At 39.3% G+C, this 23,044-nt stretch overlaps 1 protein-coding gene across 1 annotated transcript in view; it reads right to left on the reverse strand.

Moving 5' to 3' along the window:
* Positions 1 to 23,044, reverse strand: part of LOC101875818 (fibronectin type-III domain-containing protein 3a-like) — a 45,773-nt gene that overhangs the window by 18,647 nt on the left and 4,082 nt on the right. Inside the window, exons 2-6 of the mRNA XM_034063751.1 lie at positions 22,011 to 22,114; positions 9,726 to 9,856; positions 5,440 to 5,515; positions 4,162 to 4,238; positions 194 to 428 (exon numbers count right to left, since the gene is read on the reverse strand). Of these exons, the coding sequence (XP_033919642.1) occupies positions 194 to 428; positions 4,162 to 4,238; positions 5,440 to 5,515; positions 9,726 to 9,821 (484 nt within the window). The 5' untranslated portion in view covers positions 9,822 to 9,856; positions 22,011 to 22,114. The remainder of the gene's footprint in view (positions 1 to 193; positions 429 to 4,161; positions 4,239 to 5,439; positions 5,516 to 9,725; positions 9,857 to 22,010; positions 22,115 to 23,044) is intronic.

The following is a 23,044-nucleotide window of genomic DNA, read 5'->3' on the forward strand; positions in this document are numbered from 1 at the left end:
ATTAGAACACTTCTAAGTTAAGAGTCTTAGAACAGAGGATTTTAACAGCACAGGTAAGTGTCAGAGAGTCTAACAACTAACACCAACATCACAGAAATATGTAAGAGAGCTGCTGACAGAACTTGACTGTTTCAATCGAGATGCACCAAGTGAAAGGCCTTCTTGTGTATTGAAACATCACCTGCGCTCTCACCTTGTTCTTGAAACACGTGTGGTGGTGGATGCTGGTGAATGAACTGTGGTGGCAGCTCTCCTGTCCCCGGAACCGCAGGGTACACTGGGTGAGGGGGGTGAGGGAGCAGAGCGTGGTGGTGATGCATGTAATGTGGCACATGGGGAGGAGGAGGAGGAGGAGGATGCATGGAAGGATGGAATTCAGCCGAGTGCGGCAACACCACCACTTTACGAACTCCATTTTCTTCCACCACCTGTCATGCAACACACAAAATTAAGTTAGTATGGAAACAATCTTTTAAATATTGCACATTTGATAAAGAATCTCCACAGTTAAGTTTATACCCACAACCTGTCAGATATACACAATGAAATACATTCCAGTGGGAACCTAGCATGTTACTGCAAGAAACTGGAGTTTGAGGTAATGGTGTTGAGCCTCACACACCAAAGTGCCAAGCAATCTGTAACTTCTGAATAATGTATTGTTTTTAAACAAGTAATGTGAATTGATCAGTGTGTAATTCCCAGTCCACTTGTAAGTTTAGTTGAAGTGCTTCGGACTGACAGCGCTATCATGTGCACAAGTTGCTGCATGTTGTCATATTTGAGGTACACGTCAGCGTACACATTCTTAGCCTGTGGCAAGTACAAAGTGCTACAAGTCAGCTCCGCTGTCTTGTACTATGATCCAACCCAACTCAAATGTCAAAGTATTTCATGTTTGCCCCAGGCTAAGAGAATTCAGATGAGGAACCTGTCTGTGCGTCTGAACTCTAGGATTAACAGACGCTAAGACAGCACATGCGTATGTATGCACAGGCATGCTTCTAAGGATGTGTCCTAAACTGGCAATTTATAGGCTCCTTCTGTAACCTAACTCTGCCAGCATGAAATACATTATTATCTCAATGTATTGCTTTCCCTACAGTACATTAAAAATAGGTTAAGGTTGTACACAATAATGCTTCTCTAAATCTTAAAACTGAGAAGAGACTTTGGACAGAGCACAGGTTTTAGAAGACAAGATCAGAGGGTAACACCAGAGCAGGATTCACAAGCCAACACATTAAACAATGATGACACTGAAGTACAAAAGTTTTAGTCTTATCTTTAGTACTTATGGCACAGACAAGCAGAGACTGAGGTTTACAGGGTCCTTTCTCCAGGTAGGTTCATAGTACAGCCAGAGGACATCTGCAATGCCTTGTTGTCATTCTGCAGCTACAGCTCTTTTGTGTAACTGAGGGATTAAGTTTTCAGCTCCTACAGTTCTAACAGGGTCAAAGGCTTCTGAGCTGACCATCAGAAAAATTACCAGGTCTTATTTCAGTTTGTTTCTTCTGCCACAACACAGAAGTCCATTGGCAGAAGATTCAGACTGTACCTAATGAGAAGCCTGACTCGGAAGCAAACTAGACTCTATTAAATCCTATTTAAAGACAGATAACATTGTTTTCTCCCTTACATAAAAGATTAGAGGTATGAGCAATGCAATTTGAAAAATAAAATCAATAATAGAAAAATATTCATCATTAAAGGCAAACTGACACTTAAAAATGAATCAAGTCCCAGTAGGAAAATCAGGCATTTTTCTTAGGTTGGCTAAAGTCAGTCTGCAGCTTTATGCCTCCTCCCTTCTACACCAGCCATCTCCTCCCAGTTGCACTTCAAAATGCAAATCACAAATGCTATTAGTCAGGGCCTTACAGTGCTTTAGGATTAACAGAGATAGTATTTTCTGCTGGCTGCATGATCTATCTGTGGATGCAAGCAGGGGGATGCTTCCCAGCTGCAGGGGGGTGTACACAACTGAGATGCAAAAAAGTGGGTTTATTAAAATGTAATCCATGAAGTAAATCCGTTTAAAGGAAGCAGGCGAAATGTTTGTCCTGTTAGCTCCTTTGAGATCCCCTCTTGCAGCATATTTAGTTTGGCTATAAGAGATCACTGTAGTGTTTCCGAGTTGGCCAAGAAGGCACTACGGATGTTGAAACACTGCTTATGCCAACAGTGCATGTTGAAAAGCTCCTCAGCAAAAGATAGAGCAAACTAACGAGAAACCATTCTTGTGAAGGGAAATGGAATGTGTCCACTCACAAACTGCTATAACAAAGTTCAGCTGTGAGATGACCTCAGAGGCGGCTGATTTGTTAGCAATTCTCAACAGACTTTAAATGGAAGGAAAAATTACAAGAAGTCATTTAAGACGAAGCTTACACTGAATACACTGTTTTAGAAACAACATGGGGGGTCTTTTTGGTTCATCAACAGAACTAAATACACCACTTGAACTGCATCACGTTCTGTAATATAACACATGCTGTAATACATACAAGCCAAAGTCATAGCAAATTCTGACGGCTATATTAACTCAATTTTATGGATAGATATTAGACAGGACACATGGCACAAATTGAGGTAGAAAGGATACATTAATACAGTGACATTTTGCAATCCAAAGCTGCTACACCCTCATCATCCACTACCGAACTGCTTCATTCTGCTTTCACAGAAGCCAAGGTATTTATCCTCAGGCTCCTCTAGACAGATTTGGGAGCATTAAGTTGAAGTCTCATCTACTGACAAGAACAGTGTAAGTACCTCAAGCTCTGATTTAAAGTTTGTTTCAAACTTGTCTGTCCCTGTCATAATGGCCAAGGGACAATAAAACAATCCCCTAGTTTCATGTGACAGCAAACACAGAACAAATGTATTTTTCAGTTTGTACACCTCAGCATTTGCCAGGGCTTTGCATACTATTTGCATGGAAACCTCAATTTTATACTGATGAATAAATTATCTGGCGGGCCTTTCTTCAGGATCTGCATGGAAATACCTTCTTATAAAGTAGAAGCACAAAATGCAGATGCAGTTGAATGCAAAAAGACAACTGCCTGGGAGCTCAAGAATATACAGTTACAAGGTTTTCAAGCCTACCCAGAAAACTCCACATTTTTAGCATCACTACAAAATGAGACCCCAACTTGTTCCATTTAAACCTTTGTTTTTAATGACTTCCCTTTAAAAATGCATCAGTTAAAAAGTAAATGGAACTGGTAACTTCAAGTGTTTCTAATAACAGTTCAAATACCACACACAGGTCTGACCTGCTATGACTTCACAGAGGAGTGGAAAACCAGTGAGGATGGAAAAGTAAAGCTGGGAGAGAAGCCCAGAGCCCTGCTCATTTCACAGGCCCATGTCAGTGGCATTAACACTCCTCTTCACACTTCTGCTCTAATAGCAGGGTGTTTTGCTCAATGTTAAGCAGATCAGAGCTAGTAAAGAAAGGCACATTGAAAACTTTGAATAGAAAAAAACTGAATTATGGGTAGATGTTAAAGAAAAATATCTTTTGCAGTCCAGGAAAAAAAGAATGACCTAAGGATGAAAGAGAGAATGATACTTGTGTCATGATACGTATAAGTATCATAAGTATGACCCTTATAAACTCAACGTAAGAAGCATGAATCTCCTACCCACAGTATGCACAAGACATGTTCAACTGCGATGCTGCTGCCAGCTATGCTCCCACCACACTGTTTCTAGCAGAGCTAAGCACAGAATATGCTTAGCTACAGTCATCACTTCTCTGACACTGGCAGGTTGCTGTCAGCTGGGACTATTCATATGACCCAGGCACCTACTTTCACCTTGAAAACAGGACTGAAGATAAAAAACCAAATCAAGATGTGAATCCTGTTAATGGAGTGAACAGACAGCCAACTCAGAGCCATCTGCTAGCTTACTGAAAGTCACCTTTTATTGCCTAGTGGTACTATTATAAACAAATCCTGAAAAGTAGACCAAATTTCACTATGTGAACAGAAGGTGAGAGAGCCTACACTGAAGTTACAAAGTTAGTAAGTTCAGTGGAAAAAACCATGAGAAATGCTTTTAACAGCTGTTCCAAATAATCAACAGCCTTGTTGTTAAGAAGCTACACCCACAAACATTAAAACAGGAGAATAAGTTAAAGTTTACCTGAGATACGTAACCAGGAGGCACAAATATAGGCGGCATAGAACCATTTGGTGACATCATAGGAACGTGTGCTGGACCTGAGAAGTAACAAGGTGCCACTTTTTAACAAATGAGGCTTTTACCAACTCAAGGCACCTTCTTTCCTCAAGGTGGTGTCTCATTTTGGTGCCTGAAAAGCCAGCAACTGCATCCAACTGTATTTACAGAGCTACTTTTAGATAGGCAGGTTTAGAAGCCAGGTTTAAGCTACCCTATTAAAAGGTCAGTTTGGAGAGAAACTTAAATAATTGGGATTGAGAGTTTAAAAAAAATAAAGAAAGTGACTGTACCAAGTTTCCATCAAGAAAAATAATGCAATTTATGTCACTGAGGATACTTCATTTTCACATTCAAGATATATATGAAGTATGACTTAATAGCTTTCAGAATTTGAGATAACATTGTTGACTGCTGACTGTACATTTATTCTACAAAAAGCACAGGTTAGACTTATCCCAACCATGGCACTTATACAGTCAACAGCATCCATTTAAATGATAAATGGAAAAGATAAATTCTAGTTCTTATTTTGTGACAGAGTTAAAAGTCTGTATAAACAACACTGGCACCACAGGGATGCTGGCAGCTGATCTACCAACTTTTTTAAGTAAGAATATCTTATTTTTCACATCATACTGAAAAAAAACATTCCTGTCTGGGATTTGATGTAAGCAGAACAGACACATTTTATGTAATATTATTTGAAATGGTAAAAAATAGTCAAAAAACTGAAGTATTGATAAATTCAACTTGACTTACAAGAGGTATTTTGACCCAACCAAGATTTGTAGTTCTGTCACTTACCCAGAAGTAGGTTGCAGCCACACACAGAGGAGTAGCACTGCCTCCCACAACAGCAGCAGACTGCTAATGCTGCTACCTTACAGTAAAGGGAGGTCACACAGCATCTGTTCAAGTTGTTTAGATTAGTGTGGACTAAATCCCATGTAAATTCAGGTGTTAAGATTACAGGTAGACACTTATTCAAGGATCATCACAAAACCAGTTGAAATGCCAGCCCTTCATAAATCAGTAGCAAAGTGTGCAGAGATGCAGGAATCTCAGCAATTTCCCAGCACTGTCTCATTTGTGCTTTAAGTACAAACTGAAAAATCTGATTTATTACACTGCAGAACATGTAAAACCACATTTGACATTACAGTAACAAACACCTGCAGTAATTCATGAGATCTGCAGAATCAAAATCAAATGGAGTCAGCACTTCAGTTTTTCCTTTACCTTGAATACATTGAATGTGTCCATCTTCAGTTGTAATTGTAAATGTTTCACCTGGGTTCACCTGCACAAGAATAACCTGTAGGAAACAAAAGAGGTGTTTTGGTTTTTCTTTTTATTCTAGAAATTACCTACATGGGAAAGAAAACCAACTCTTCATTATGCCCACATGTTAGATTAAAACAATACAGCTTTGGCTACCTTAGAGGTTGAAAAAGCAAGACGAGAAACACTGATGGGTAGGATTGAAATTTCATAATACTGGTATTTAGGAAGTTATTAAAACTCGTATTAAACTCATATTTCATAAATACTCATAACAAAATCATTGGCTTTGCTTAATCAGGATCATTCTCTGATTACAACCAGAAATGCTTCTCTTGATACACTTGAGATAATTGACTTAGGTTCTGTTTTCCATATTTTCACACTGCTTTTTCCTCTCCTACTGAAGCAATAAATTACCTAAGATTCACCTCACTTCCCAAGCTTTGCCTATGAGATAATTTCAGTTTCAGGGCTAAATTGGCAAACTAATGACTCTAGGCACATTAAAAAAAAAAAACCAAAAAAACCCAAAACCCAAACAAATTAAGAAAGAATAAACCAAACAAACAGAAACAAAACAAGCCACAGAGAAAAAAGAGGCTTTGCTCAAAACTCAGCCATGTTTTTTAATGAAATCATGCAGGTATGTATTTTGACAACATATTCTCTGATGCTCTGAAGTAACTTGAGGGTGGAAAGGGGGCAGAAGAGGTGATGACACAGGTCATGCCTACCACCTCTGCTTGACGGCTCCTGAAAGAGTAGGAGAATTTCCTCACGTTTGCATAACCCTGTCGCTGAAGAAACACAACTAACAGTGAGATTCTGCAGGTCACTTTGGACACACCTGCATTCACTTTCACCCTAATCCATGTGCACATCTGCCAGAAGTGCTTCTGCATCTCCAGTGATGGAGCTATGTAAATTCCCCAGGCATCTGCACCACAGTTTCACTGTCACCATCATCACAGATTTTATCATCTAACTTCAACCTGAAACCTTACTCCATGTCTTAACCATCAATGGAATAAAGAAAAAGCCACCAATAAAAGATTGTTTTCTGTGATTCAGATGCCATACCCTGTATATGAATCCTTTGGGGATTTATATCAGCCTTCTTTTGGAAACCATGCAACACTGATGACTTCCACTTGCAGTCTTTATCCATCCCCCTGCAGACCTTTTTCTAAAGGACCACTGCAAAACCCATTGTTCCTCCTATTAAGCTGGCTACCTAAACACAGTGTTTTGCACTTGCTGCCAATTTTCTACATTATCTTTCAGTAACCAAAATAATTTTAGGCTTACAAGATATTTGCAATTCCCCCTATTTCCTGTCAGCTGCAGATTTATTAAGTACACCTCAATTCTATTATACTGGTCATTAATAAAAAGGCCACTGAAAAGAATGAGACTTAAAAAGATCTTGTGGTCCCTCACTCAAACTCTGCATTTTGACAAACTCCACTGACTACTCTTTTCCAAAGGGTTTGCCAAGTCACTTAATGCTGGCATTAACCAAAGCACTTTTCTCCAGCTAACGTTTCAGGGGGTAAGTGCAAACACACCAGTTTCCTAAAGGTACAGTAGACACCTCCCACTTTTCTCTCCCTCTACTCTTGAGGGTGTAACTTCCACACAGAAAGAGACTGAGGTTTGCACAGATCTGTTACATTTAAACTCCTGTATATAAAGCAGGACTGAAAGAGGCAGACTGATAAACACCATTTAACACTGATTTTGAAGCTCCTGCATGTTGCTATATTAATCTTAGGTTTTATTTTTTAATAGGGGATGCAGAAGCACATATGAACACAGACCATGTTCCAGGGATAGATGACAGGTAATGCTTCTTTTAAATGGCACAATTAAGAGACTGAAACTTAAGCAGATCTGTCATTTCAGTATGTAAGTAAATGTATTACTTCAATGCTACTGAACTTCTATAAGTAAAGAGAGAAGCAATGTTAATTGTTCACAGAAAACTGACAATAACAGGGTGGGGCTTTGCCAGAGCACAAAGAACCAGGACAGATGAGGTCTGCTGTGAACAGCAGCTGCTGGGGATGGAAAGGGATGGGGCTCCACAGGCAGGTATTAAACCCCACAGCAAGTCTCATCTTCCAGGGCAAGCAAATTCAGAGGTAGGAAAGGGATCCTTTTAAAAATTCAGAGCCTCTGCATGTGTCAGATCTTCAGAATGGATTTCAATTAACTGAAGTTCTCACAAACAGCTCAGGAAACTATGAATTGAAAAGGATCAGTGAAAAGGACTGGAAGTAACTGGTGTAATCAGAGGGCTGTAGAACAGTTCAAAGACTGGAATTTCAGGAATGCATGGGGCAATGTCTTCGGAGGAATGACTCACTCCAATTAATGAAGCAAATGGAGTTCCATCTACCTTCCTCCAAGGAAAACTTCCAGGAAGCTTGAGTGTTTCTACCAAGTCAGTGTAAGCCAAGTCAGACAACAGAGTAGTGCTGGGAGTCAGCTGCCAACACCTTCAAGTGTCCTGTGCACCCAGTTCAGAACCATTAGGATCAACACAGCTGAAGTAGTTTTACTTCTGAAAACAAACTCCATGAACAATACTCTGTAATCAGCCTATCCTCTGCAGCAAAATAAGTAAAAACCATCTGCATTAATAAAGCTTCTAAATCAATTCTCTATTTAAAAGCAAGCTTGGAAATGTGAGACTGTGGCTCATAAGCCTCTCTAAAGTGCCACAAATGACAGCAGCGTGTTAGGCAACTGAAGGATGGCAGTGACACAGATGGCAACATCACATCATTGTTTATATACAGACACATTAGAATGAGAAATGTTGGCACATTAACATAAAATCATGTTCTTGGTCCCATAAAGACTTTTCACTACAGAGTTGAATTTATAACTTCCAATATAATTAAAAGTCTTGGAGTCTATCAGTCTTCAGATCTACTCTTCAAATGCCATTTTCCCATTTACCTCACCTGATTGCAAACAGTCTCCACTAGGTTCTGAAAATTCCAATGCTGTCACCTTCTCCTGGATCACTCAATATACACTCATACTCTTACACACTGATCTATAACATGACATACAAATACAGCCACAGAGATGGTATCAAGTAGATTTAATTGGACACTTTTTCCTTATGTAACATGAAACACTCCCTAATGAATAACCTCACAGCTGGTCAGTGTCTAGAATTTCATGTTGCTAATGCTAGAACTTCAGAAATAGCTTCAAGACTCTAAAGCTTTACTTATTTCAAAACACAGTTATTGTGCTTTTATCTCCAGAATCTGAGGAACAAATGCAGAGTACACTTTAAAGCTCATTTTTCCAAGTATACTACAACAATGCACACCTCTCCTCCTTCTCCATCTGTAATAATTACAAAGTAAAGGGTATCTCATTTAAAACTTCCCAGTATTCAAGGTCTATCTGATCCTTTAACAATTCATGATTACTTTGTTGTACCCTGTTTATCCACTGTATACTAAACATGCCAAGGTCTTCACTGTTAGAATCACAGAATGATTTGGGTTGGAAGGGAACTTAAAGCTCAACCAGCTCCAACCCCTACCACAGACAGGGATCCCTTCCACTGGAGCAGCTGCTCCAAGCCCCTGTGTCCAACCTGGCCTTGAGCACTGCCAGGGATGGGGCAGCCACAGCTTCTCTGGGCACCCTGTGCCACCGCCTCAGCACCCTCACAGGGAAGAGCTTCTGCCTAATAACTAATCTTAATCTACCTTATTTCAGTTTAATTATTAATTAATTAAATTATTAATGAAGATACTTAATATCATGAAGCCAAGGTCTTTCATTTCCCTGCAACAGACTAATTAGTTTAAAGGACTGCAACCACTTGCTAATCTTTATTATTTTACAGGAGCTTTAAAAGCTTTCAGAACTGTAGCACTGTATTAAATCCATGTATTATATTTTCCTTCTATTCTTTGATTTTGTAGTTTAATTTTAAAATACTTTCATGTATGTAACAAGCAGACCTTTTAATCTGCAACACATCCACTATATTCACGAGGAATTATTTTCTTCTCTATATCTGCACTTCTATCTTACTGATTATATCAATGCTGAGATCCTTTATTTCAAGCCTCTTTTAGCCATCATACATGCTGTGCAACAGTTTTTCATCTGTTTTCTACTGTATACCTGAATGTCAACCCCTCTACTACCACCACTGTCACAGTATTACATGACTTACATGAAAATGCACTGGATTTACTTGCCTGTTGAATGCTGTCTCCATTAACCATATGAGGTAGAAGTGGCACTTCATTCAGTATAGGTGTAGCTTCTAATGGAGGCGGCTGGTCGGCCATCATGTCTGAAAAGCATTCATTGACAACTGCTTAACCACCTGCCAAAACAGAGAGTGTCAGTGTTGGTTATGTCTTTGCCCTCCACCAAGTAATTAATTCTCTATTTTGCCTAACTTGGCAACACACTTGCCCAGTGACATTAATCAAATCCTTTAATGACAGAAGAACATTTGAAAACTCAATAGGAAAATACAATCAGAATACAACATTCTACAACTCTCCCCCAACAATGTTCAAACAAACTGATTAACTGGAGGCAAGACTTAATGTAAAATGCCCACTTTGAAAAACTTGTGCAGACTGATAGTCTTAAAAGCATGGAGGGGATCACATCATCTATGCAAGCTCTTCACAATGAAGTCTACCCATGTGGTCTGATACATTATCCTACTTTTCAAGCAGTGAATCAAAGCAACACATATCCTCCTTCAAAAATAATGCTCTTTAAATGTGCATTGTGCATATGAAACTTTACATGCCACAAGTGATGAAACACGTATATAAGTGAAGTAACTACACAGTAGCATATCTCACACTTATGCAGCACTTCATTCCTAATTTTGTAGCTACAATTTCAAAATTGCCTGTACTCCAGAACCCAACTTTTAGGCCAACCTATACACACACTGCACACACATTTCAGTGTCTGTGATGATCAAAAAAGCCCCCAAACCATGCAATTTCCTTAATGCTGCAACATGTCATCAATACAAAAGTCTGACACAGTGGAAACGAGGCTTAAGGCAACACAAGAGAGTACTTTGTACAAGTATCTTTGACTAAATGCAGAACTGCATATGGAAAAGTGCTGCACAGCTTTGGGGCTTCTAGTGAATAATGTGCAACTATATAAGTCAAAATACAGTCCAAATGTCAAAATACAACCCAAATGTTAGTGAATTTTCAGGGTATAGTTAATTCAGCATCCATAAAAAGCACAAGATAACAGGATACAGGAAATGCTGACACTTCCTTCTCCCTTGCCATTACCTCCTAAAAACCCATACAGAAGACAAAATGCAGTTAGTATAGTCCATTTCATAAAAACAAAAATCATTCCCTCCACTCAAATCTGTGTAAGAATCAAGTCTCAGTCGCCACATAACTGCCAAATCCCATTTCAGTTCTCTACAGCCAGGATGGAAATGTCAATGTTTGGGGGAGCAGGTGAGACAGGAAAACTGATTAATTTTGTGCTTTTAGGACTGAATCTTCAGCAGATTAGCAAAAGTGGTAGAAATATCACAGCCCAACTGTTATCGTTTCTTCTGGTTTAACCCACATTGTTTCTGAAGGGTCTGTAATGAAAACTGCCTTCACCATGATTTCTCCTGTGCTTCCATTACAAGGAAGAGGCTGGCAGCATCCACTGGTAAAAACCACATTCCTTCTTGTTTGCAAAAGCATCTCAAAATAACTGATACAAATCACACAGCCACAAAATGCAGCACAACAAAATACCCAAGACTGCCAAAGAAACCAGCTCATTTTGCATACCAATTGTTCTCTGGGTCTGCTCCAGTTGCAATTTTAAGAGGCCAAATATGACTGCAACACATCAAGGGCTAGAAACGACCTCCAAAGTTTAAATTTATACCAGGTTTATCCTAAATATACTTAACTACCTTAGCATGTTATTTGTTTCCTGAGTAATCTTCCATCCTATTTATCAGATTTTGAATTACCTGAGCCAAAGAAACACATTCATCTGATTGCATGTAACGATTCCATTTAAAAATAGCTGCATGGTAAAACTGCCAGTCAGGATGTTAACATTAGGGCAGAAGTTTCTTCCACTACACCTCTCCTATTTCTAGAGGTTTAGAGATTAGATTTAAGTCTTAAGAGCTGTAACAGTAACTCAGTATACACAGGCAGACTGAAAATACTTTACATATGTGCACAGTCTCAATTTTTTCATCTAAGAACCTCAAAGACAACAGAAATTAGCACTTAATATACAGGGGAAAACCCTTTACCAAAAAGCAAATATATCTGTATTCAAATGCTCAACTCACCAAAATAACCAGCTGGAGAAAAATGTGTTCTGAAACAAGCCAAATACCACCTGCAATTTAAAACAGTCAGTTTCTGTCCTCGTGTCCCACATTGGCTGAACATAATTCTCTGAGGCTTCACCTATGCTGCTGAGCAGCAGCGCAGCCAGGACCAATTGTAGAGCACAGCACCAACATCCACATGGTTTTTAGACTCCTCCACCTCCTGCCTAATGACACAGGTAGTATTCACATTTACACCTACACACACATGTTCTACTTGTTTGGTGTTGTAACTTCCTGTTTTTCAGAGGAAGAACTTAATACTTGAAGCATCAGGAAACAAGTGTTCTTATTCAGTTGATGACAACCTCCAAAAATAGCAAATAAAGTTTCATGTCTTAGCAGGAACATTCATCTGGTCAGAGAAAATAGAAGTGCTTGCATAAATGAAACCATTTTAATAACTCTTGAGCAGTTTCACCTCACTCAGACCGGTCACATTTTACTGCACAGCTGGGCTCAGATGGCTGCAAGTGGCAGAACACCAACAGTGAAGAGGAACATCCCACTGCACATCAATAGATTTGCAAAAACCAAGTTCTTCTGGCTTTAGAGCACAGCTCCATTCCTTGAAAACACAGATAAAAGAGCAGCAAAAGACACTTCTGCTCTCAAATGTAGCACCTCTGCTGGTAAAGAAGCATTGGACTAAACTCCTCCCAAGTTTAATGAATAAAACTTTTCAAGAGAAATAAAGCACTGCTGCTGAGCATGTTATGAACAGGTTCACGCTGCAAAGTCTCCATTTCATTCAAGGACAGAGATGGTGTTTGGGTAAATAAAAAGAGAATTCCTGAAAAGTTATTACATATTCAACACAATTTCCTGAAAAACAAAACAAAGAGAGATCTTGAAAAGCCATTACCCACACCTTACTGCTAGTCTAGAAGTCAGCCAGCTGAAGAGGGCAACAGCTGCATGGTCAGAGAGGGGACTCAAGGGTCCTGAACCCACCTCCACCCACAGCTCCTACCATACAAGTCCTATCAGTTCTCACAGCTCCCCTCAAATGCTGTCACTGACCTGAACCCTTCGGTTCACCACAAACGACATTAGCTTGGACAGGCAAAGCCAGCTGGTGAGTAGTACATGGACCATAAAGGAACAGCCTACCTACAGGCAGAACTGCCTCAAAAAGCTTCTCAAGTCCCCTAAAGCTACTTTGCTCTATCATACACTTCGTAACAGAAGCTGAGACTACTATATTCCAGTCTGTTCTCAGCAGGTAGGTGTTGTAAGCTTATCATCACTACCAACTATCCAAGTAGTCAGGGCAAAAAAAAGTGTTTGCACTACAAATCCACAGGCTTCATTGGCAAAGATGAAATAATACACAAGATTATAACTTCTAGACTAAAAAGAAACAAGAAATCTCATATCTGCATGCATTAAAGACCAGGCAAATTCTGCAGTTTAGAGTTGCAAAGGAATACACTGAGAATGAGTGAATCCCTGTACATGAATTAATAGCAGAAGTAGCTTCTAGAGCTTTGTTACCATGCACTGGAGGTTTCTGAGTATGGAATTAAATAGATTAGTTTTTAGAAAGGTTACATTTTGCAAGGAAACTTCTGGCCTGAGTCATTTCTTTGCAATGGTTTCTATTAGACACCAGCTAAAGGTCATTCCCAAACCTTGTTTGAGCTGTAAGACGAACTTAGCCCATGTGGACATTCATTAAATAAATAAATAAACTGGGACTACCCATCTTGGAAACAAACATTCTGAAGCACTCTTTTAGCATGGCAGGTATCACATTTCCAATTTAACAGAAATCAACACGGGAAATAGCTTGAGCTTTGGCCTTCTAAGATTATTTGCTCAAGACACACACATCTAAACAGCTGAAACAGTTTGTCACGTATTTCACAACGTTAAAACAAGAATTAAACTAAATAAAACCAGTCTGTATTTGAGAAATATAGCCCGAGAAGTGTTTCTGAGTAATTCAACACTGTGCTAGTGTAATATGGTTAATCATGTTAACCATATTAAAAGAAAGGCAATATTTTCCACTGACAGTCTCACACTACAAAGGCTTCTAAGAAAAACAGAAAATCTTAATGACTAGCCTTCCAGAAAACAATTACAGTACACAGCGGCTGTGCCTGACCTCACTTCCTGACATAGTAAAAATGCCGAGGCTCTGGAAGACTGAAACATTGGCCTTCCCTTTTCTTCAGCCCAAATTCTTCTCCACCAGTGCTGCAGTCATCCTGGCCCCCGTCCAGCTCCAGAGGATCCGCACTGAGCTCAGTGTTCATTGATTCATGCTTACTCCCTGCTGAAGAGAAAGCTGGGCTCTCATTTGCATACAAAACAGCTATTATGCTCCTAGACAGAACTAGGGAAGCAAAGGCAGGTAACTGAAGTCTCTCTGACACCAAGATCTTCATACCTTAAGTTTGGAAAATATGGATTTTCATGAGAAATTTTAAAATTAAAACTAAAATAATGAAATAGCTTCAATCCAAAGTGAAATAAACAATTCCAGTACACAGGGAGAGGTACTAACAAACATTGCTAGTGGTTTCAGTAAACAATGCTTACCCCATTAGAAAGCCTCCTTTAACCATTTCATAGATTCACAGACTGGTTTGGGTTAGAAGGGACCTTAAAGCTCATCCAGTTCCAACCCCCTGCCAGGGGCAGGGACACCTTCGACTAGAGCAGCTTGCTCCAAGCCCCATCCAACCTGGCACTGAACACTGCCAGGGTTCCACAGCTTCTCTGGGCAACTGGTTCCATTGTCTCACCACCGTCACAGTAAAGGATTTCTTCCTAATACCTGATCTCCATCTCTGCTCTGTCAGAGTAAAGCCATTCCCCCCCTTGTCCTGTCCCTACATTCCCTTGCCAAAATCCCCTTTATAGATCTCGTCAGACTGTTTAGACACTGGAAGCTGCTCTAAGGTCTTCTTGGAGTCTTCTCTTCTCCAGGCTGTCATTGGAATTATAACCTTTAATCATATTAATAGAATATGAAATTATCTATTGTGCAAATGTGTAATAATATCATCTATTTAGCAAGGTCTGAAAATTCTGTTATCTCATATTAAAATGTTTTTCAACCATGTTAAAAATCTCTCTCCAGAAATATATCACACAGAATCTAATGGGGAGGAACAGAAATGGATTAGCTTCATTTCACTGGCCAGACTAGAAGCTGAACTGGTTTCACAAATGGCAGGAAAAAAAAGTTCATAAACCCACACAGAAGCTATCACAAAGACTATTTTCATTATAGTAAGTGCTGGATTTAATATGGGAAAGTTCCTATTCCAAGAAGCTTAAGTGGAGACTTCTTTTTAAATACAGCATGCCTGAATTGGAAAGAACAATGTGTCCAGGACCAGAGAGGAAGTCTGATGGAGAGCTAGAAATACAGCTCAGACTTCCTGATTTCTAGGTTCAGTGCCTTATGCAACCTTCCAGCCTGATCAGAAGTTTACATTTACTGCAGGAAGTAAACTAGTACTATACTGCTCTTTATTATAAGCAGTGTTGTAGAAAACCCTAAAGCTTTTATAATGAATTTTTATATTACAGAATGACTTTACACACACTCTAACCTAACAAGTTACACTCGCATCAGTATTCTCCAAAGGCTGTTAAACATCAGCAAACCCAAACAAAAGTCATCCCCAACCTCAGACTAAGGCATAGCCTCATCATAAAGATCAAACCTTATTAATGAATTCTGAAAGCCCCTCACCTCTCTGATCTGACATTTATGCCCCACACAGTTTTGAGGTAGGAAAGACTTTGGAAAAATCATATGAGTTACCCTCTACCACCCAAGTTTTTCAAATAAACAGTATTAACAAGGTGTTAAAGATATCATCCCCATCCTAAAATAGTTCCACAGGACCACACATGAGACATGCTAGGTGGACTGGTTTACCTTTAGCAAGATTAAGGGAACAAGAGACTTAATCAGATATAACAGAGCCTCAGTTACGAGTTCATCTCTGGAGAGAGACCACCACTGCTCCATAACAGTCAGCTGTTCAAAACTGAATACACGTTTTGATTTAAATGCTGGGATTAATTTATGACACCCGAGTGAATCTGTCTGCACCATCTTGCTGGAAGTTCGGCTTCCAGCCAGGAGGGCACCAAAACTCTGATACTGAAAACATTCTTCATGACTTACCCAACAAATGAGCTCAAACATTTTTAATGCTTACAGCTGTAAAGCCTGATGTCATTTTGATCTAGATCTTGCGAGGACCTTGCAATTCTCACCTAGGTGAGGTCTGCAGCCCCAGCACAAAGAACCTCACCAAACCACCCACCCAACTCCCCAGACACACAGCTCAAGGTTTCCACACTCTGCACCAAGTGGTTTCTTCTAGAAATTCCTTTAAAATATTCTTCTCCTTTGACATCTAAAAAGTGACAATTCCAAAAACATTTCTCTGTGGGTTTTGTTACTTAAATACTTATTCTGAAGCAGTGCTAATAGTTTCCAAGGTAAAATGTACGTGACCACAAGCCTTTTATCACTGTCCAGACAGACCTTCTGCCCTCACAAAGACCACCTGGGGATCAAATACATCAGGCCAGGCACCAGAAGGACCTCAAGTACCCTTCCTAAAGGAATGACCTGTGGGGAGGGGATGGGGTGTGAAGTGTAGATGCTCTATAGGAGAGCAGGGACAGGATGTAGAAGCAACTACAAAATTATAGAAGGACATTTTCTCTAAAGACCATTTCATTAAGTATTAAAGCTCATCTCTCAGCACTGTCAGACCTGACTGCCCATAGAAATTCTCTCTGAAGCAGAAAAAAGAGTGAGATGGAAAGCCCTCCTATCACCAAAACACCGCTAAAAATGGAGAGAAACAGCAGATACAACATTCTAAGACACTTGGGAACTCTGACCTAAGTGATAATATCAACTTTTATCCTCCCTTAGCAACATGGATGAGGTTCCTGATGTGATTGTGCCAGGAAAGCAATAAAAAGAGAATAGCTCCTCTCCACCCTCGAATAGAAACTACAGCAGCAACCGCCCATAGCACTGAAGAATTCTCTTCTAGCCTGAAACATCCCTCCAGATTTGAGTGTTCTATTCCATGGGGACAAAAAAGGCAAAGGCACAGTCTTGAAGGGTAGTTAGTGCTCACCATAGGGGGCTATACACATCTTTCCAGTGAGTGCAGAACTTCTTGCTGTTCTTCACAAGAGAAACTCAACTGTTAAAAACCGTGACCTGGGAAGGAAGTGTCTGTCAAAGCCCAGAGTACATTAGGTTTGACTCAATTATAGCTGTTACTTAACAATATGCTCATCAGTCACATTAGGGTCGTGTCTGTTCTCTTAATTATCCCTTTATGAGGCCTGTAAAGTTTGCATTAACAGTTTCTATAACACAAACACCACATTACTTTTGGATAAATATTTTCCTTCATTGTTTTAGTTATTTTATGCCTTTACTTTTATTGCCAGAAAAGCAAATCGTATCCTAAGCACTTCTGTGCTGCCTCCAAAGAGACCAGCCCCATGAACCAAAACCCAGTAGCTCCTTTTGAAAGGTTCCATCCCTGCTTCTAGAAGTGTGCAAGAGAATTGCACACCTCAAAGGACTGAGCCCTTAAAGTGTTTCATTCTTATTTCAACTTCAAAAACATAATAGGATTAATGAATTTTCCAGCTGTCTCAGTGTTGGTTTTAAAAGAAAATAAAATTAAATGCAAACCTGTTTCTTTCCACCAGCCCAGATGACATATCCTGGCACAAGCACTCATTTAATGTCCTAAAGCTACATAAAACATAACATTTTCAAGCTTTTATTTAATAGCTTTTAATGAATGCAATGAAACAACGTATTTATTTCAAACGTTATCTTCTAGGTGTTAAACTCTGTCCCCTGAATTTCCAAACACTGTTCTGGTTTTTCAGTCAGGAAACCAGTTTATTTACCCATTAACAATGGAATTCTATGCCCAAACATCTATCTAAACCACTTAGAAGCTGTGGAAGTACATACACCAAGGTTCATTGAAAAGTTAATTCCAAAGCCATTCTGATCAGAGCCACAAGGAGTAGAGCACTGTGGAAATGAAAGGAACAAAGGAAAACCTTGCAAGAACAAAAGCAGTGACAGTGTTCTCACAGGACTCAGCCTGAAGTCATCATTTTAATTGTGGCAAAGAACAGTTGGAAAGCTCCAAGGGTACTTCTCTGCAAATACACACTCTAGAAAGACAAGGCTACATGCTCAAGAGCACTTCTGTGTACCTGAAAACATGTACTGGTGATATTGCAGTAACAGCCACAGAGGAATCTGAATGGGTCAGCAGAAAGGTAGCTGGAGTTTACACCTTCCATTAACTACAGACCAGAACAGATGAAGCAAAACCATGGCAAGATTTACAGGATGAGAACTGCTATACATGCTCTAAGATCCTGAAATTCAGGTTAAGTATCCAGATAAGTAAGTACAATTCTTTCCTATGGGACAAACTTGGACTTGAAGTGTAACCATGGTTAAGTTTTCCCCTCAAAAGAAGCAAGTTCTGCTCAATTTTTTTACCAACCTCATTCAATTCCAGGGGAAAAAGTTCTGTTTCAAAGACCAGAATCAATCCAAAAACATAGGTACTATATCTGCAGACAACTCCACTGCAACACAAGCACTCCATAGCACCTTGCTCATCTGAGTTTCCTCCTTACAGGGAGAAGAAAACCTAGTTCGTAGAAAGGAATAAATATCTAAGTATTTTTAAAAGCTTTTCTTAGAACCTTCAGGTACAAGCTGGCTGAGGACCTGCTAGCAAAGTGCACATTTAAGTGCACCCTGTGCCCGGCTGAGCTGCTTTGTCCTACACCATGTATTTCCACCCAATGTGGCACACAACGCGGATGTCAGTTTGTTGAGCCAACCACACCTCCTGGGATTAAGCCAGGGAAGCCCTAAAACTCCGACCTTTTTAGAGCCAGAGCTGGGTAACATCTGACCTAAATTAAACTGGAGAGTGTTATGGGATGTCAGACACAAGCACAAAGTTGGTAGAGCTGGTATGATACAATCAAGATGCGATCCAAAAGTTATTTTCCAAATGCCTGCAGTCCAAATCTTGAACAATAGTTTATTTACTTTAAACTTGACCCTGAGAGCGAGCAATCATCCATATTATTAAAACCAACAGCAATAATGTTATTTCCAGGAAAGGGTGCCCACCACAAGACCAGTCAGAGCAGTCAGTTGTCAAATGCAACACAACAGAAGTAAAATCAGGACTTCACCAGACAAATACAAGGAGTTTGCTTTCAGGCTTCCTTAGGCACTAAGGAAAGCACAGGCTGATTTTCCACTAGCTCAGACTCAACCTGCTTCTGCAGATCAACAGTGTGCTTGATGTACCCCATCAATGTACAAACAAGCCTTGAATTTAAAAACTCTTATAAAATATGATGTCAAAAAAAAGCATAAAAACACAGGGAAAGCAAAGGATTTCTTCAAGCTGTAAGAGATTATGCAAACTTCAAGCAAGGAAGAATTATTATGATATACACACTTAAGACTGTTTTCTTTGTGCAACATGAGAAGAGGTTCAAGCTGTAATGCTTTAGCTGCCCAGCGAATCAAATTAGTCTAGTTAAAACAGGTTATACTTAAACCAAGAGCTAAAACACACCAATAAATTACTTAAATTACCACATCTGAGCAGTCTCATGGTAACAGACCACGTGCATTTTTTTAGTTCATGGAAAATACAAGGGAAAAAGCAAGTATGAGATCATACACATGCAGTTTAAGCAAGCACACTTCACCCAGCATTTGTGACAGGCCAGGAACACACATGTAACCATTTATCACAGTTCAGCTGATGCACAGCACACACTAGAATAATTTCTTCTGTATCTGAACTTTAAGTATTTATTGGTAAATCAGTTAACCTGCTACAAGCCTGGGTATGTAATCATGTCTTAACATAAGAGCATAAATGGAAATTGTGAGTTTTGAAGAACGTAAGGATGATAATTATATGTGTTCTTATAAAGACCCTGTTTTAAGAAATCAAGGCATTAAAAACCAAAATGACAGTTCACACCATATCAAAAACCTGTTTACACATTATATTCCAAAACTGAACAGCTCTTTTAAATAATCATCCTCCCCAACATTTTGAAATGGACAAAAATCTGTGCACTGGTAAACAGGTTAATCCTTTTGATGAAAAGAGTTATTCTGCTCAATACTAGTATGTACCATCTTAAAAGTACTTAGAGAGTACTACAGACCCTTACAGCCTGGCAGACATTAAAGGCTGCCTTTACTCCTTCAACTATTGTATGGCAAACCCAACTGAGGTTATACATTAATGGTACTGATCTTCACTAATTTAGAACACTAATACTTCATACACCAGGACTGAAAGCTACTGATACTATCAATGTTGAAGCTATTTAATAAAGAGCATTAAACAGCAGATAAAAACACTTCATCTAATTTTATAAACCTGCATTTAACATGGTTAAACAATTTCCCTCCCAAAATACCTATTCAACTCCAGGAGAATATAACATGCTTACCAATTTGTTTTTATTTCTGTAAGTGCTGATCAATCTTTTGCCCATAGGACACTTTCAACTTTTCTCCCAAAGACTTGTTTTGTATTTACTTACATATTTTCATACCATATTCTATTCTACAACCATGAGCTACCATTCAGCTCCTTACTTGATTTCTTCTGTTCCATTATACAACCGTGAACCAAACATGAAAGGGTGTGGGTTAACCTGCTCTTCACAGCTGCCCTTCACAAAGTTGAAACTAGTGTGTTACGCTTGAATTTTGGTGCATATTCACAACATGAAAACTCTTTCTTCATTAGAGGGGACCTAACTTCAGCAAAAATATAGTCCCATCATAGAAAAAATAAAATCTGCTTGGATGCCTTTCAATTCAATGAGCAGCACATTCGCTGAGATGCAATGCAAAACTGCAATTCCATCACCTAACACAGCTGATGAGTGATTGCTTTCTGCAAGGCAGCAGCCACATCAGGCTAAAGAACACACTGTTGTAAGCTATATATAGCCAACATCACATACCCAGTGATCAAAACCTTGTCAAAGGACAGGGTTAATTAACAACTATGTAATAGCTGTGTAGTATCAATGCATGCTCATTTTGAGCAGTATTAGCAACTGCTCTTTCCTAACCCACAGCCAGATAGTAAAACACAAATTCAAATCTACGAATGAACTAGACAGACAGACCTCCACCAGCACAGCAGGTGGCTCTACACCTGAATGTTCTGATTGAGGAAAAGCTTGACAATGGTCTTCAGGGCATGCTCACATCAACCCTTCAAAAAATAAAAACAACTACTTTGTGTCTTTATGTCAAAAAGATGATTTCTGGTTCACAAATACTTTATACTGTATCTGCTTATTCTTCTCCCATGTAAAACACACTATTGTAGCCAACAGCTTCTAAAACTCATCTTTGGGCTACTTGTATTTTAAGAATGCAACTGCTGTGGTTTCATGACAGTCTCGTATCAAAAGAATTCACAGGAATCTTGATTTAAAAAGATAAAGTTGGAGAATTCCTGCTCTCCTAAGTGCCATACTGTGACCGTATTTTATGACAGATTTCTTTCTGCTTTTCAAGCTGGTCAGTGCTATGACCTGGTAAGTTCAATGACTGAGGAACTCAATTCCATGAACTCCAACTAAAACCAATCTGAGTAAGGCCACCTAGTTGGTCACTTATCAATACTCTACCACCAACTTGAACTGTTTTCTATGCAAGAAATGCATTTTGCTAAAAACAGAATTTACTTTCTTTATTCAAAGGCCAATTATGCAAGTCTCCATGAGAAAACTTCAGGTAAGGGATGGAGGGAAGAGAACTAGAACAAGTAACATGAAAATTGAGATACGGCTGCTACCTTACAAAGCCAGTAACGCTTATGTGGAAACACAGAACCTCTTCTTAGCTCAAGAACTCAATCTGTTCTTCCTCCCCTCGAATTACCAAAAATTGTTTCCAGGAAAAAAATAGGAATCCTAAGTTTAGAAATCTGTCATACTTTTACATTATTTCACCTTACAGTGTTACGTAGAGACTTAACAAGAAAATCTGGGAGAACAGTAAGTTATGTGTAATTACCGTTGACACTCTCTTGACTTGAATGTGCTCCTGTTGATAAATCTTACACAGTCAGTGCCTGCTGTAGTATGAGCAATGAGCTTTACCGTCCCTCAGTCTTCTTCCTGCAGACAAGACAAAAGTAATAGTGATTTTCTTTTCAGTGACTTGGCAAGCATAAAGTCTTGAAAAGAAGGTGCACAAATCAACCTGAATTCAGAAAAACAGCAAGAGAGACATCAGAGAAGAGCCAATGATTAACTCCACTAGAATCAGCAAATAAACCTCAAGGAAGACTCCACTGGGAAATGACCAGAAGACCTCACACAGCCTTCTAGTGTTCATTCAGTATGTACAGAAGGCAAACCCTGACAACTGGGGAAACATTGCACATGCATTTAACACACCTAACACCAGCCAAAGACACTGTTGCTTAAGCTATGATCTAATTAGTGAAAGGTAACTTGAACACTGTGCAGATGGTTCCCGTATGAAGCGCATTCTGTGGGTATTGTTTTTACCTACTTATCTACTCACTCAGTGCTCGATTCCTCCATAGACAACAAATTTAAATCATCACATACGTATTTTTCCTTTGATAGGGTTCATAAAAAAAGGCATAAATTGTACAATATGGAAAATAAAATTGGTTTACTGTTACGGGCAGCACACCTTCATTCTAGAAACTGCTTCACCACCAGCAAAAGGCAATGAAGAGCCTCAGCAGCCACTGAAGCCATTTAAGATATTCTATTTAATAATGTAAAAATCATCACCTTTCTCAAGCTACTGTATCCAGAACAAAACTCCACGTCCTGAGTGATTTGCATATTGAGGAATATAAATTGCACAATTTTGGCTCTCCAAATTCAGCAAGACTTTATAAGTATTAGTATTTATATTAGTATATTTATATTAGTATTTAGTATTTATAAGTATTATCCCCAATATAGTTTTTCTAAAGGTAAGGCACAGGCAGGTACGTGCTGCAGTTTTGCTGGAACACTCCAAGCAATCCCTACCCTGTAGCTCTCTGAGACAATGTAGTGACTGAG

The sequence above is a fragment of the Melopsittacus undulatus genome, chromosome 6 (assembly GCF_012275295.1).
Source record: "Melopsittacus undulatus isolate bMelUnd1 chromosome 6, bMelUnd1.mat.Z, whole genome shotgun sequence".
Classification (NCBI taxonomy): Eukaryota; Metazoa; Chordata; class Aves; order Psittaciformes; family Psittaculidae; genus Melopsittacus; species Melopsittacus undulatus.